The 12,516-nt window shown below is 33.6% G+C and overlaps 2 protein-coding genes across 6 annotated transcripts in view; one reads left to right on the forward strand and one right to left on the reverse strand.

Annotated features, from left to right (window-relative positions):
* Window positions 1-1,828, forward strand: part of SLC25A21 (solute carrier family 25 member 21) — a 483,365-nt gene extending 481,537 nt beyond the window's left edge. For all 4 annotated transcript variants that reach the window (XM_028506740.2, XM_036029122.1, XM_036029120.1 and 1 more), the window contains one exon: window positions 18-1,828. In XM_028506740.2, coding sequence (XP_028362541.2) covers window positions 18-79 — 62 coding nt within the window. In that variant the 3' untranslated portion in view covers window positions 80-1,828. The remainder of the gene's footprint in view (window positions 1-17) is intronic.
* Window positions 1-12,516, reverse strand: part of PAX9 (paired box 9) — a 29,321-nt gene that overhangs the window by 5,944 nt on the left and 10,861 nt on the right. The window contains exon 5 of one of the 2 annotated variants that reach the window (XM_028507190.2): window positions 2,848-4,407. The exons of the other annotated variant lie outside the window; for it this stretch is intronic. Within the exon in view, the coding sequence (XP_028362991.1) occupies window positions 4,153-4,407 (255 nt within the window). The 3' untranslated portion in view covers window positions 2,848-4,152. Of the gene's footprint in view, window positions 1-2,847; window positions 4,408-12,516 lie in introns of those variants that run through there. 2 annotated transcript variants of the gene reach the window in all.

Raw genomic sequence — 12,516 nt, forward strand, 5'->3', positions numbered from 1 at the left:
GCTCTTTTCTTTTCTAGGTGGTGCAGTGATGCTGCTGGTTTATGAATACACCTATTCATGGCTTCAGGAGAACTGGTGATTGCCTATGAAGTGTTTTTACCCCTTAAGATAATTCATATTTGCTATATAGCACTTTGAGACTATCAATCAGCTAAGCTGACACAATTACGAATTATAATTATGCAACAATTATATATAATTATAAAGGGGAAAACAATTTAAGAACAAAACCTATTATGATACTTCAAAAGTTATGTCTACATAATTTGAGACTGTAGTTCTGGCTATAGCCATAAAATTGTAAGAAGAAAAATAATATAAAACCATAAAGTATGGAGACTGAATATAGAAAAATAGCATAGAAAAGCAATATAAATTTTGTGACTTATGCTTAACCTACATCATTACACAATGAAAATCCATTGTTTGATTGTTTTTTCCCAAGAGGCCAAGAAATGCTTAAAGTTAAAAAAAGCCAAAATTAAAATATTTCTGATAAGAATTAAAGTCTTCCATAAATAATATTTAAAAGTCACAATGAAAATATTTTTGAAGTGCACTAAAATGGTCTTTTAAAAATATTGACTTTTATGTTAAAATGTAAATCTTTTTTTAGTAATAATACATATCTCAGCTCTACTTTTAAAAATCTATTTTATATTTTGCAATGTTGTTTAAAGCAGGTCATACTTTAAAATCTAGATATTTGCAGTCTCTCATGACAAATAGAAAACACGAAGTGACATTAAACTGCTTTCCTTCACATTGTTCCCTTTGAAAACCAGTTTCGCCGCTGAAATGCGCTCATGTTGAGTCACGCGTGGGAACCACTCTTTGGGCCCATTTGTGCTGTCTGCCTTTGCATCCAAATACCTCTGTTAACTACTCTTACTATGCCACTCTTAAAAAGGATGTTTCAAGTAAAGAACATTTCCAGGTTACTAGTTATAAGTACCAGCTTCAAGCTATGAAGTCTATTTGCAATGTTAAGATATGTATTATTTGGGAAAAATAACGTTTCAAAATAGAAGTACATTCTTAGCATTTCCAAAGATTCCTGCTCTAACACACTTCAAAAAATATCTTCTTGGCCTTGATATAAGCACAGAATTTTATATCCACATCCTTAAATGATGCTACTTCAGTAGCTAAAAATCACCCAAAATATCTGCATGTTCTAGGTGACACCTGTTATTAACTATGACTGTGGGGTATTTCTACCATGAAGCTATGTCACTAAGGCATTTTGAAAATAAAAAATAAAAGATAACATGGTAATTATTACTTTTTATTAACTTAGAGAATTTGAAGTATAAAAATAAAGGCTTTTGACATGCTGTATATACATACGCAGCCTTCGGTTGTACATCCTTTCCAGCGTGTTTTTCTTTAATTTATAGTTCAGCCCAATATTCAAAAGAGTGTCATCGAAAGTAGGAGAAAAACAAGAGAAATAAGAATGTGTCTATTGTACAACTGCATCCTGTCCTTGCAGGTAATTCTCCCTCCGCGGGGAGAGAGCCCATGGAATTGACTCTTCCACCTCTCCGTGTGGATGGGATGCAAGAGAATCTCTGAAGAATGCACTTGCCAGTTAAAAAACACTTTCACCCCCTAAGAAACAGAGGAAATATGTCAACATTACTCAATAGTAATAATGTTTAGAAGTCCAACAATCTCAACCTCATATCCCATCCCATTTTCCTTCTCTTATTTTTAAAAGTAGCTTTAAACCATAATTGCTCCATATAGCAAATTGTATTTGGGGTTCTGTTGTTTTTTTTAATTTATTTCATGTGAATTCACTGTTACTAAGAAAAGACCTAGAGGGGGGAAAAGAAAAGAAAACAAGAAGACTTTGATATCATTAATATTAGATTTTTAAAGCACACAGAACCAGAAAAAAATTATAAATAGCATAACAAGAGATTTCTTAATTTAGATAAAGAAAATAACATTTAGTTATGTTTCCATACAAACAATTGATAGTTTTTTAAAGACTACAAATAGCCACCTAAAAACATCTGATAAGGAATAATCCTGTACCTTATGTCATTTTTTCTGGGCAGCAGGAGAGTCCCTGTATGGTATGGTTTTAAAGTCTCCACCAAGATATTGGATCGGTATTTTTGTTTCACTAGGTTTATAGTCTATTTTCTCACCAGACTAGGAACTCCAGATGTCAACAGGAGTTTTACAAGATCAAAGGAAGACTATGGCCCTGAGAGTTCATCTGCTCCTTCTGCTTATTCTTCTCCTGAAGTTATAATCCTCTGTTTGTAGCACTGAATTTCGGTTGCTTTAGAAATAAATGCAGTTCAAAGCTCTCTATATGATATCTGCTGCTTGAAGAAAGCAGCTCCTCGGACATAACTTGTAGGTCAGCAATCTGCTTACTGTTTATATCCTAGTGACTTGAAAACCTAGCTAATCTAGCCATCTGAGTTTTAAATGAAGCCACGAAACCAATGTGAGGGAGCTGGATTGCCACGTGGGCTGTGCACAGCACAGACAGGAAGACGTCGAAATTGCCTAACGAACACATCTGTCACACCCACGTCCAGTGATGTGCCCTTGTCGTTATTGCACAGAATACCGAAAACTTGCAATATATTAATTTTCCAATAGATGGATTGTACCAATGTTTTAAAAATGTATTTTAAAGCCTGTATTGCCAAACAGGACGAACGTTCTCAACAGAAGAGATAAAAAGTGTAGAATTTTGCCCAGGAAAATCAGTTGTTTTAAAATACAACACATAATCACACACTCACACACACATATACCCCACAGCTCTATTATTAACATTAAAATTGGTCTAGAAAGACTTATCAGTTAAACTGTGTCCTGTAACTCCAGAAATGAATAAAGGGAAATTTAAAAATTAAATAGGATTTGTATTTCTAATACCACCACCAGTTTACCTACATGTGAAACATACTTCTGTACAACAATGTAAACTTCACAGCAAGCCATTTGTACATTCATTAGAGCAGAATTTTCCATTTTCTTTAAATTACAACATAATTTTGGGCTGAGATTGCTGAACACACAGGTAAGCCAACAATAACAGTACAATTTAGTTTCACAGTGGTTTTCTTAACATAAAGTTCATTTTAAGTGTCTTTGCAAAGTGTTTCACATTGAACGTAAGTTTCTAAGTGACTTCCCTTAGAGCCTTCTTGTTCAGATATTTTCCACCCTCTCTTGTCTTTGCATGTTTGGCGTGTGTGTTGTTGGATTAGGTAGGATACAGAATGGGAGACTGGCTTGTTGAGGCTGTTTTTTGAATCCTCTGCTGTAGAAAGAAAACGTCCTTCATGACATGTGGAAGCCTTCACTGCACACACAGAATTTATGGCAAGTCCAGGTCCAGGAGCCTGAGCAGCCCGCCACCAAACAGAGACAAAGACATTGCCAGAAAGTCACCTTTGTGAAAAGACAGAAAAAATAGAGAGGGTTGGGGGAGAGGGGTATCCCACGGAATGAAAACACAAATGCACCATCCAGAGTCCATATTTACAAACTAATAGGAAATATAAACATTGTCATATTTGGAACCAAGTCAGAACACCGGGAGAAGCTAAATTCAGATATTGCTGTGTTATACATATATTCTCCAACAAAATAGGTCACCTCTTAAAAATAAACAAAGGATCACTCAAACAAATCAATTATTGATTGGTTTCCTAATGACGAATTAAGACTTATTTGGTCACCTTATTTGATTAGAGGGTGTAGCATAACTTTTTTCTATATGTATTTTCCTTTATTGATTTTGCAAAATCTCAACAATTGCACATTTCAAAAGTTTAGGTCGATTTAGAATAAATATACACATGTGGTTTTACCAAAGACTAGTTTAAAAAGTTCCTTAAGCCCTTTGAGGGGTGCAGGTTTCTTCACTACATTAGAACAGTGTGTGGGCAGCACAAATGTCTCATTCAGTCCTTAATATTGCTTTTGTTTTTAAATTCTAACGTCCTGTCAGGTTTTCTGTGAGAGAGAAGTTATGGCAAGAAATAATTGTCATCAGCACAAAGGATGTGAGTCCATACAGCCAGCTCTCCAGGCAAAAGGGTTGGAGGGCAGGAGGGGGAGGGTGTGCGGAAGGGGGCGGCTGGGTGAGGCTGTTGCAGACGGAATTTCCCATCAGAGTGCGGAAGCGGTGACAGAGTGACTACCTTCTCTGGCTGCCTGCATTCCCTTGAACGCCAGCGATGCGGGAATGTCACAGTTGTGGGGGGAAAGTGGGGTGCCACTGGCATGTTGCCATCCGTGTCCTGCAACATAACCAGAAGGAGCAGCGCTGTAGGTCATGTAAGGTGACACTTGGGCCGGGGTCGGGTAAGGAGCCATGGTGGATGCTGACACGAAACTGCTCACAGCCGGGAGGCCATTTGGTGCCTAAGAGGAGCAGGAAAAGAGAGGAGGTGAAAATAAGCACCTTACAGCAATTGGCATTCACAGGTTCCTAGAAGCAGACCGTGAGTTTTGAGTAGTAACAACTAACAATATTCTGACTCTACTTTCTGATTTTTTTTTCAGATTTGAACTTAAGTTGTTCTAAATTCACAGTCTTGCTACTTAAACAAACACAATGCCAAAAGACAAGATATCATTCTTTCCACAATGGTTTTGAGGAGGCTATGGCCAGAAAATTCACAGTATTTGCTTTGCCATTCAGAACTATAGGAAGGCTATGCAGGGTGCGGAAAGAATTAGCAGTGATTAAATAGTGTTGGAATCTGTTCTTCGATCGATATGCCTTTGTCAGCCTTCCCCATACCTTGGTTTTGTTCGGCTTTTTTGTTGAGACATTTGTGTAGGGCCTGGTTGGTGCAGCTTTCATTTCCAGTAAAAATGGGCACAGAGCGTGGGCTGGCAGTTTAGAAACTCAAAATGAGCACAACCTTTGTTAAATAAAACATGGTCAGTATTTTAAATTGTCATGTTGTAAATACTTATTGGACAAAGGACATGCAAAATCAGGCTGTTTGTCTTTTTAGGGTTTTTAAATGAACATTGGGGGCATTTTTTTCCAGAGCTATTCTATCAAAAAAGAAACCGGAGATTCAACTATAAAAAAATCTGCATATGTGTGGTTTTGAATTTGGAAAATTGGCTTGCAAAGTTTTGGGGCCCTGTGATGTGAATTTTTAAAAGCCACATGGACAAATCTCTTGAAATGAATTTAAATGTAAAATCTCAGTTTGCAAACAAAATGCAGCAGCTCTCACAGGCATGTGCGCCTAGAAACAGTACCCTTCTTGGCATCTGATTATTGTTGGTATTGTTACTATTAACAACACTAAAACACCCTCATTTCTAATCCGATTCTGGCATGAACACTCAGCATCCTTCTTCAAGTAACTTAAAATTTTTCCCTCAATTTCTACATTTTTTAAAAATAAAGAGTACATCCTTTTTCCTGGTAGTGATGTGAGTGAATTAACATAGCAACATATTTCCTAGTGAAAGTAAAAATGCAAATAATAGATTTATTATTAGTAAAACTGATTTAATCCTTAGAGGTAAGTAAAACAGGCATATGTTAATTAGATGCTTTTTCCAATTCAATTGCAACATAGAAATTATTTTCTAATTTAATTCATGTGGTTATTATTCTCACTTCCACATCTCTGAGAATGCAGTGATGGGGTCTCAAAATGATTTTCTCAATTTAGGGTTAATGCTTAGAGTAGGATATACACATGGCTATGATTTAACACTGCTCATGAACTGCTGACAAGATAAGAATAAAAGTAGAGGGGTTAAACATTGTGCCCTTGGTCTGTAAGGGCACGTTCCTCCCGTTCCCTTTGCCAGAGTGCCTGTTCTTGGAAAAACGGGGAAGGGGAGCATGTGTCCTGGCATGGAGAAATATTCATCATATTTCATCGAATAATGAGGACTGTGTTGTACTATTGAGTTTACACTAATTATAAGATAATATATAAGGAGCACAACACAACGTTGAATTAAAATTAAAATGTATTACAAGGGTCCCAAAGCATGATACTATATTTTTAAAGAAACAAACTATTGCGCATCATTATCTAACATAAATGAAATCTTACTCTCTTTTGGTACACAATAATGTGGATTGAGGAATTCAGTCGTTTACCCTAGTGCAATTGGCCAGTCCATGGCCATGTGTTAAAAGAAGTTATCACCCTTGTCTGATGCAGAATCTTCTGTAGCAAATATTTTTCTGCTTTTGTTGGACAGTTAAAAGGCAGGCACAATTTAATCTGAAACTGGAGCTCCTTTTGAGATAACAAAAAAGATTCTTTCTTCTAAATTCCCATTGCTATAGCCCCATTTTATTTCTTAAGTTTTAAAAAAAAAATCTTTTTTCCTTCTTTCTGAGAATGGCTCAAAGGAGGCACTGTAAGGCTCTCAGCAGATGAGTATGAAGATAGTGAGCTATCAAATTGCAGAAGAAATCTAGCATTGCATCAAGATTATAGTTCTGATCATGTTTATTTAGGATTTTGCCAATAACCTATGAGGAATTAGCTTGGAAAGGAATCATGCCAGTTCAGTTGCAGGATGATATTTGCATCCACACTCAGCCTCTTCAATTCCACCATGAATTAATATTTTGTACTATTGAGGTTAATGTGCATGAAAAGTAAAATAGGAAAGTTCAGATTAAAATGTTAAGGTAATAATGATTACTTTTAAAATAAGGAAAACCTTTGCTCAGCAATGTATAAATACATAAGGTTAGACTATTTAATATTATACATGATGGAAACAACATTCTAGTTAGCAGGGAAAAAAATCTGTTGATGAGATCTCTTTGTCATCATAGCTAACTTTTTTCTATGTCTTCATTTAATCTTTGTATTTTTCTGTTATCCAAATAACAGTTCTCTCTGAAATGCTTGCTTTGTTATCTTCCCTTTCTTCCTCTTACACCCTTCTTTTGAAACAATTGCTTCTGGATATGCCCCCTTTTATTTGGGGCTCCTCGACTATTTTGTTGCTATGTCTACAGTCCCCTTATACTCTTTTTGCCCAGAATCTTTCCCCCTGAGAAACCAGGCTGGATGACAGTCTCATCTTAGACAGCATTCCCCGGGCTGAGAGGGAGGCACACCGTTGGATTCAGGCCTGAGTTACCTTCAGGTGCCCTACTGATTCTATGACTACATGTGTTTTTGAAGTGTGAAAACTCTACTAATTTTTCCATGTTTGTCCAATTTCTCACACTGAAGGCACCAAACTTGCTTTTATATTATTATTCTTATTAATATAAATATCTCAAAGCTTTATAAAATCTGCAATATAAAGTAATTTTAGAGATTTGGCATCTTCTGTGTTGCAGAAATGCAGGGTAGGAAGGGAAGCTGAGAGAAGTTTGATGTCCACAAAAAGGCAAGGGGAGGCTAAAATGTTTGCTAAAAAAACTTTAAACAGTATAAAAATAGCTCTAAACTTTCCCTCAGGTTAAATTATGACCCAGATTTGGAATGAAAAGTTTTTATCATCTTTTTTCTTTTTATTTTTAAAGTTCAGATTTAGAAATTTAGGGGGGAAATGGCATTAAGCAAATAAGAAAATAAACATACTTTCATAGGTAACTGCCACCTTCACTATTCATTCTAGTGACTCAATAAACACATCAACTTTCTCACTATTAATTTTGAAATATGACATTAGTAAGTGATATAAATCTCTCCTGGATAAAGTAATTGTTATTTATGAGGCAATCACTGAAAGAGTAAAATGTTCCACCACAAAGGAAAGCAACACAGGTAGCATTGATGTTTGTTTATTCTTTCAAGTAAAAGAGTACATGACTTTAACTCCCCAAATCTGTTTAATGTTTTCAGTGAAGGGCATGTAATTAATCTGAAAAGCTAGTTAGGCTGAGTAGAGACTACCAAATGTACACCATAAATATAGAGGGAGCAAACATGCTAAATTACTCTATTTAATTGGATTGTAAATATGATTTATAAATCAACCAACATATGGAATCCCTGGGGAAGAGTAAACAAATTTTCCAAATGAAACCCCAGCAATGGGCATGTAATGGAAATCTCATATTTGAAAATGACTTTACCTAAAGATTCCATAAATAAGACCTCAATCCATCCACCTCTTTTTGTATGGATATCTTCCTTGAAAGCAATGAGACAATCCTTTCCTCCAAAGAATTGTACAAGGGTCCTCCCTGAATGAGGGACTAATTTTGAGAATGAGATTTAATAATACAAAGTGAAACAGACCAAAATACATATCCTAGAAAAAGTAAGTCACTTACTTTGTTGAATATTTTTAGGAAAAGACAGATTTTATCCCACTGACATTAAAGGAAATTGTCCAGAAAAAAAAATATGTAAGCTGCAATGTAGTTTAGTTTAAGGTTGTCACAAGAATGAATGAAAAGTATGAGTTTTCATTTTATTTGTTCTAAAAGTTTAGAAATGCAGATTTGCCAGGTCTTGAGAATATGTTTTTAAATGAATATGTTGAGAAGCTATATTGGCAGAGAGCTAGATTATAAACAGTTTGAGGACAGAGACTTGCCTTAATCATCTCATGTCCTCACAAAACAGGACACATTATAGGTATTTCAAAATCATTTGTGTACTTCAGTTAGGGCACCCTTTTGAAAGCAAAACATATGATACTCTTGCTTTAAAAAAAAGTAGGCATCCTTTATCACAGAACAAGTATTACACTTTACATAAGCAAAATGAATAAAGCTGTTGAAAAAAGTAAATAAACTTCTAACTTAGCCATTTCATTATTTGTTTGATGGTTGGTCCATTTATTCCCACCTCTGAGAAAATGGAAATGCATTAGCACCCTAACACTAATGGCCACCAAAACAAAACAAAGCAAACAAACAAAAAAACCCTTGTATGACAATTGTCTGGCAATTAGAGGTTATAAACTATTATTCTTCAAATTCTGGAAATTGTCTACTCAACATTTTCACTCTTGAAGAAAATACAAATAGTAGTGCCAAATTCTCTACCCAGAATCTTTCATCCACTCATCAGTTCCACCTGGTCCTCCTCTTGCACTAAAATGAGTTTACCTTGGCTTTATAATGAAGTCGATGTAGCCACAGAGATGTGCTTCACCTAGAATTTCAACCTCAATATATATCATAAACAAGAAAGTAGTTCAAATCTGAACATAAACAAGATTTTCTCTCATTTTATGGTGAAATCATATTTCTGGCTGTCATTCTAAACTTAGTTAATTATGCAATGACTTAGCAAAACAAATCTGATAAAATGACAGTTATAAATATGGTATCAACATTCATTCAAAAGGATCTTAATTATGCTTAGTTATCCCAAGGCAGATCTAAATGTCTCCAGGTAATCCAAAACTACTATTTAAGGTTTTTTCCTAAGTTTTATGTTTCTAAATGTTACTAAAATAGATGTAGTCTTAAATTTTAAAAAATATTTTTTGCAGTTTTTATGACACATTTTACTGATACATAATCATTAATTTTGTTTTAGAACACTAATAGTTAAAATCTAAGCAGGTCAAGCAATGTTTTATATAATAGGTAACATTATGAATTTCAAAGACTCTCTATTGGCATTTACCTAAACTGCAGTCTCTCTACAAAATAATAAATTATTTAACACAAAATTAACTTTATTTGATATTAAGAAAAACCCAGTGCAAATTAACTTATTTTTTCATAAAATACTATGTCTACAAGGACTGCCAGTTTTTAAAATAATATAGTAATAAATATATTCAATATTCTGAATTACTATCATTATTTCAGATTAATTTATGTCTCTGAATTCAAATATTTTCATACCTCTGAATGTTTTCTTAAGTTCAAGTATTTATAGACTCTTCTTCATTTCTTACATCTCAGTTTGTAACTAATATTATACTGAACTTGCTGTCTGAGTTAAGTATCTGCTACCCCAAAATGAAGATACTCAAAGCTTATAAATCTACAATTCAGATATTTTAAATAAAGCACCAGACATGCAATATATTTTTCTGAGAAAGTATGCCCAATTATAGAATATTTTTCAAATGCTATACAACTGTTTATAAACTGTTTAAATAAAATGAGGCAATGATTCACTCTCATGTAAAAACTTGAATAGCTATTTCCAGCCCATTATTCTTTATATATTTTTGCCAGTCAATTGCATTCAATAGAGGTTTTATGATTTCAGCAGAAGAAAACCAGCAATTAAGAACCAGAGAACATTGTTACCATTCAGAATAACATGAGATTATAGAGTTCTAACCTAATATATAATGTAGGTGGAAAAAAAACAAAAGTAGATAAATACTATTTTTCTCCTGTCCACAGAGGTAGACAATATAAATTGCAGTATAATATTAATGTGTAAGACAAGTTTGAATATTCTAAACTAATAATGGGCTAACTTTGAAAACAAAAGGTAGGGGTGCGTGTGTAACAAATGTGCATAAGGTTCTAATTATTAGCAATCGGGCATCTTTCTTTGCAGTTTAAACTGAACATGGAAACTGGATTACCTACAATCAGTTGTCAGTTCAGTCTTTTAGGTAATTTTACAGGTGTCTTCTGGAAATAGATTATGTTCTAAATCCTATAATTCTGAATTCTCAATTTCCTCCTTTATATACTAAAATAAATTTGGAATCATATAATATTGCACTATTTAATAACAACCATAAAGGCCCTGAAAGTATTATGGCAATTTTTTAAAGAGTATTTTTTACCAAAGACTTTCAAATTTTGTTCAAATACAAAAATTATATATACATATATAACAATATGTATATAAAACACTCCTTGCCTCTTTGCATGTTTACAAGCAAATATTAATGTATAATTTTACCCTCAAGGAAATGAATGTCTAAATTCCAAAATTGCTAGGTATGCCTCTATTGAGGATATTTGAATTCTAGTGAATTACTTAATTGGAGCTAGGTGTACTTCTTTAACTTTGCTTTAAACCATGCTATTTTTCAAAATGTATAATAAATTCATATTAAAATAATAAATTCCATAATTGCTCATAAAATGACAGTCTAAATTTATGTGCCTGCTTAGCACATCTTCAGCAATAGGCACTATTTTGATAATTATAATAAAGTAACTGCTGATTTAATTGTCCATTGAAACTTTTCAGGTTTTGAAATTTTATATCATTTGAATTATCTTACTATATGCCAGTGCAGAAGATTAGTATATTTCAATTAAGAACTTTTCAAATATAAGTTTGATATAAATATTTTTTCTGGAAAAAAATTTGACTTGTTCTCTTAGAACAATATTTATTTGGTCACTTATTTCTTTCAGTTACTTGCTTTTATAAATCTAATAATTTAGTGATTTAATATTCATTGTATTAAATGTAATTGCTTTTCAATGTTTGGAATTACAAAGCAGTTAATTTGAAAGTGTTCTATTTTTCTTTATTAAAGGTATGTGTATGTATAAATTAACCATTTCTAAACAAGTTTAAATACTAGCTCTGTAATTCAAAACAGTAGAAATAATCATAAGGATTTCTGGATTATGGAAATAACATAAAGGTTTTGGATTATCAAATTATATATGGAAATTAGAGACTACTTTTTAAACTATTCTTCACAATGTTATTCTAAGAAATGATGACCTAATAAAAATTACTGAGCACCTGTTAAATGCTTTCTACTATGCTAGGTACTTTATATGCACTGCTATTATTTGTAACAAAATACCTTGTCACTTTTTGACTATGAGTCCCCTGAACAAAGTATATTCTGATTTTTTTAATTGCTTGTTTTCAAGGGTCAATCTCTAACCACCACTTATAGCCACAGGTAATATTTAATGAATGCTTTCTATGCCATATGTTTGCATTATCTCACTGAATCTTCACATCTCTTAAGGTTGTATTATTTCCCCACTTCAATGATGAAGAAATGAAGGCTCTAAAAGGTTAAGTGACTTGCATAAGTGGCAGTGGTACCAGAAGATCAGAGTTCCTAACCATTATACATACTGCCTCTTCTTTACAAACGACCGGCCCTTTTGTAAAAGAAAATGACAAACTCTCTTAGAATTTCTCACTGGCATTCTTTATAGTAGGAATAGACTCAGGAATAGGACTCTCCTTCCTTGCTGTTACTTTCTGTGATATTTATCATGGGAGAGCTATTAATATGTATCTGACTCCACTTTAACAAAATAAGGGAGAGAAGAGGAAGTGAAAATGGGTTTGTTAGAGAAAATAACAACTAAGTTTTTCTCTCCAGCAAATAAAAGTGACAAGTTCCATTCTACCTAAAAAGTTGGATTTTACAGATAAGAAAACATGGAATGTGTTAAGACTTCAAAAGAATGAAGTGAAAACTGGATATTTTGAGGCTTTGGAATTCGAGTTTGATATTAAGAAATTGCATACCCGCCCAGGGTATGGATTTTTCATCTGCTGAAAAAAATCTTACGTTGCTTTAAATTTTTGTTTGGTGGGTTTTTGTTGTTGTTGTTGTTGTCTTTTGTTTTGTTTTGTTGGTTTTTGTTTGGAG

This window comes from Phyllostomus discolor, chromosome 1 (genome assembly GCF_004126475.2).
Source record: "Phyllostomus discolor isolate MPI-MPIP mPhyDis1 chromosome 1, mPhyDis1.pri.v3, whole genome shotgun sequence".
In the NCBI taxonomy this organism is placed as follows: domain Eukaryota; kingdom Metazoa; phylum Chordata; class Mammalia; order Chiroptera; family Phyllostomidae; genus Phyllostomus; species Phyllostomus discolor.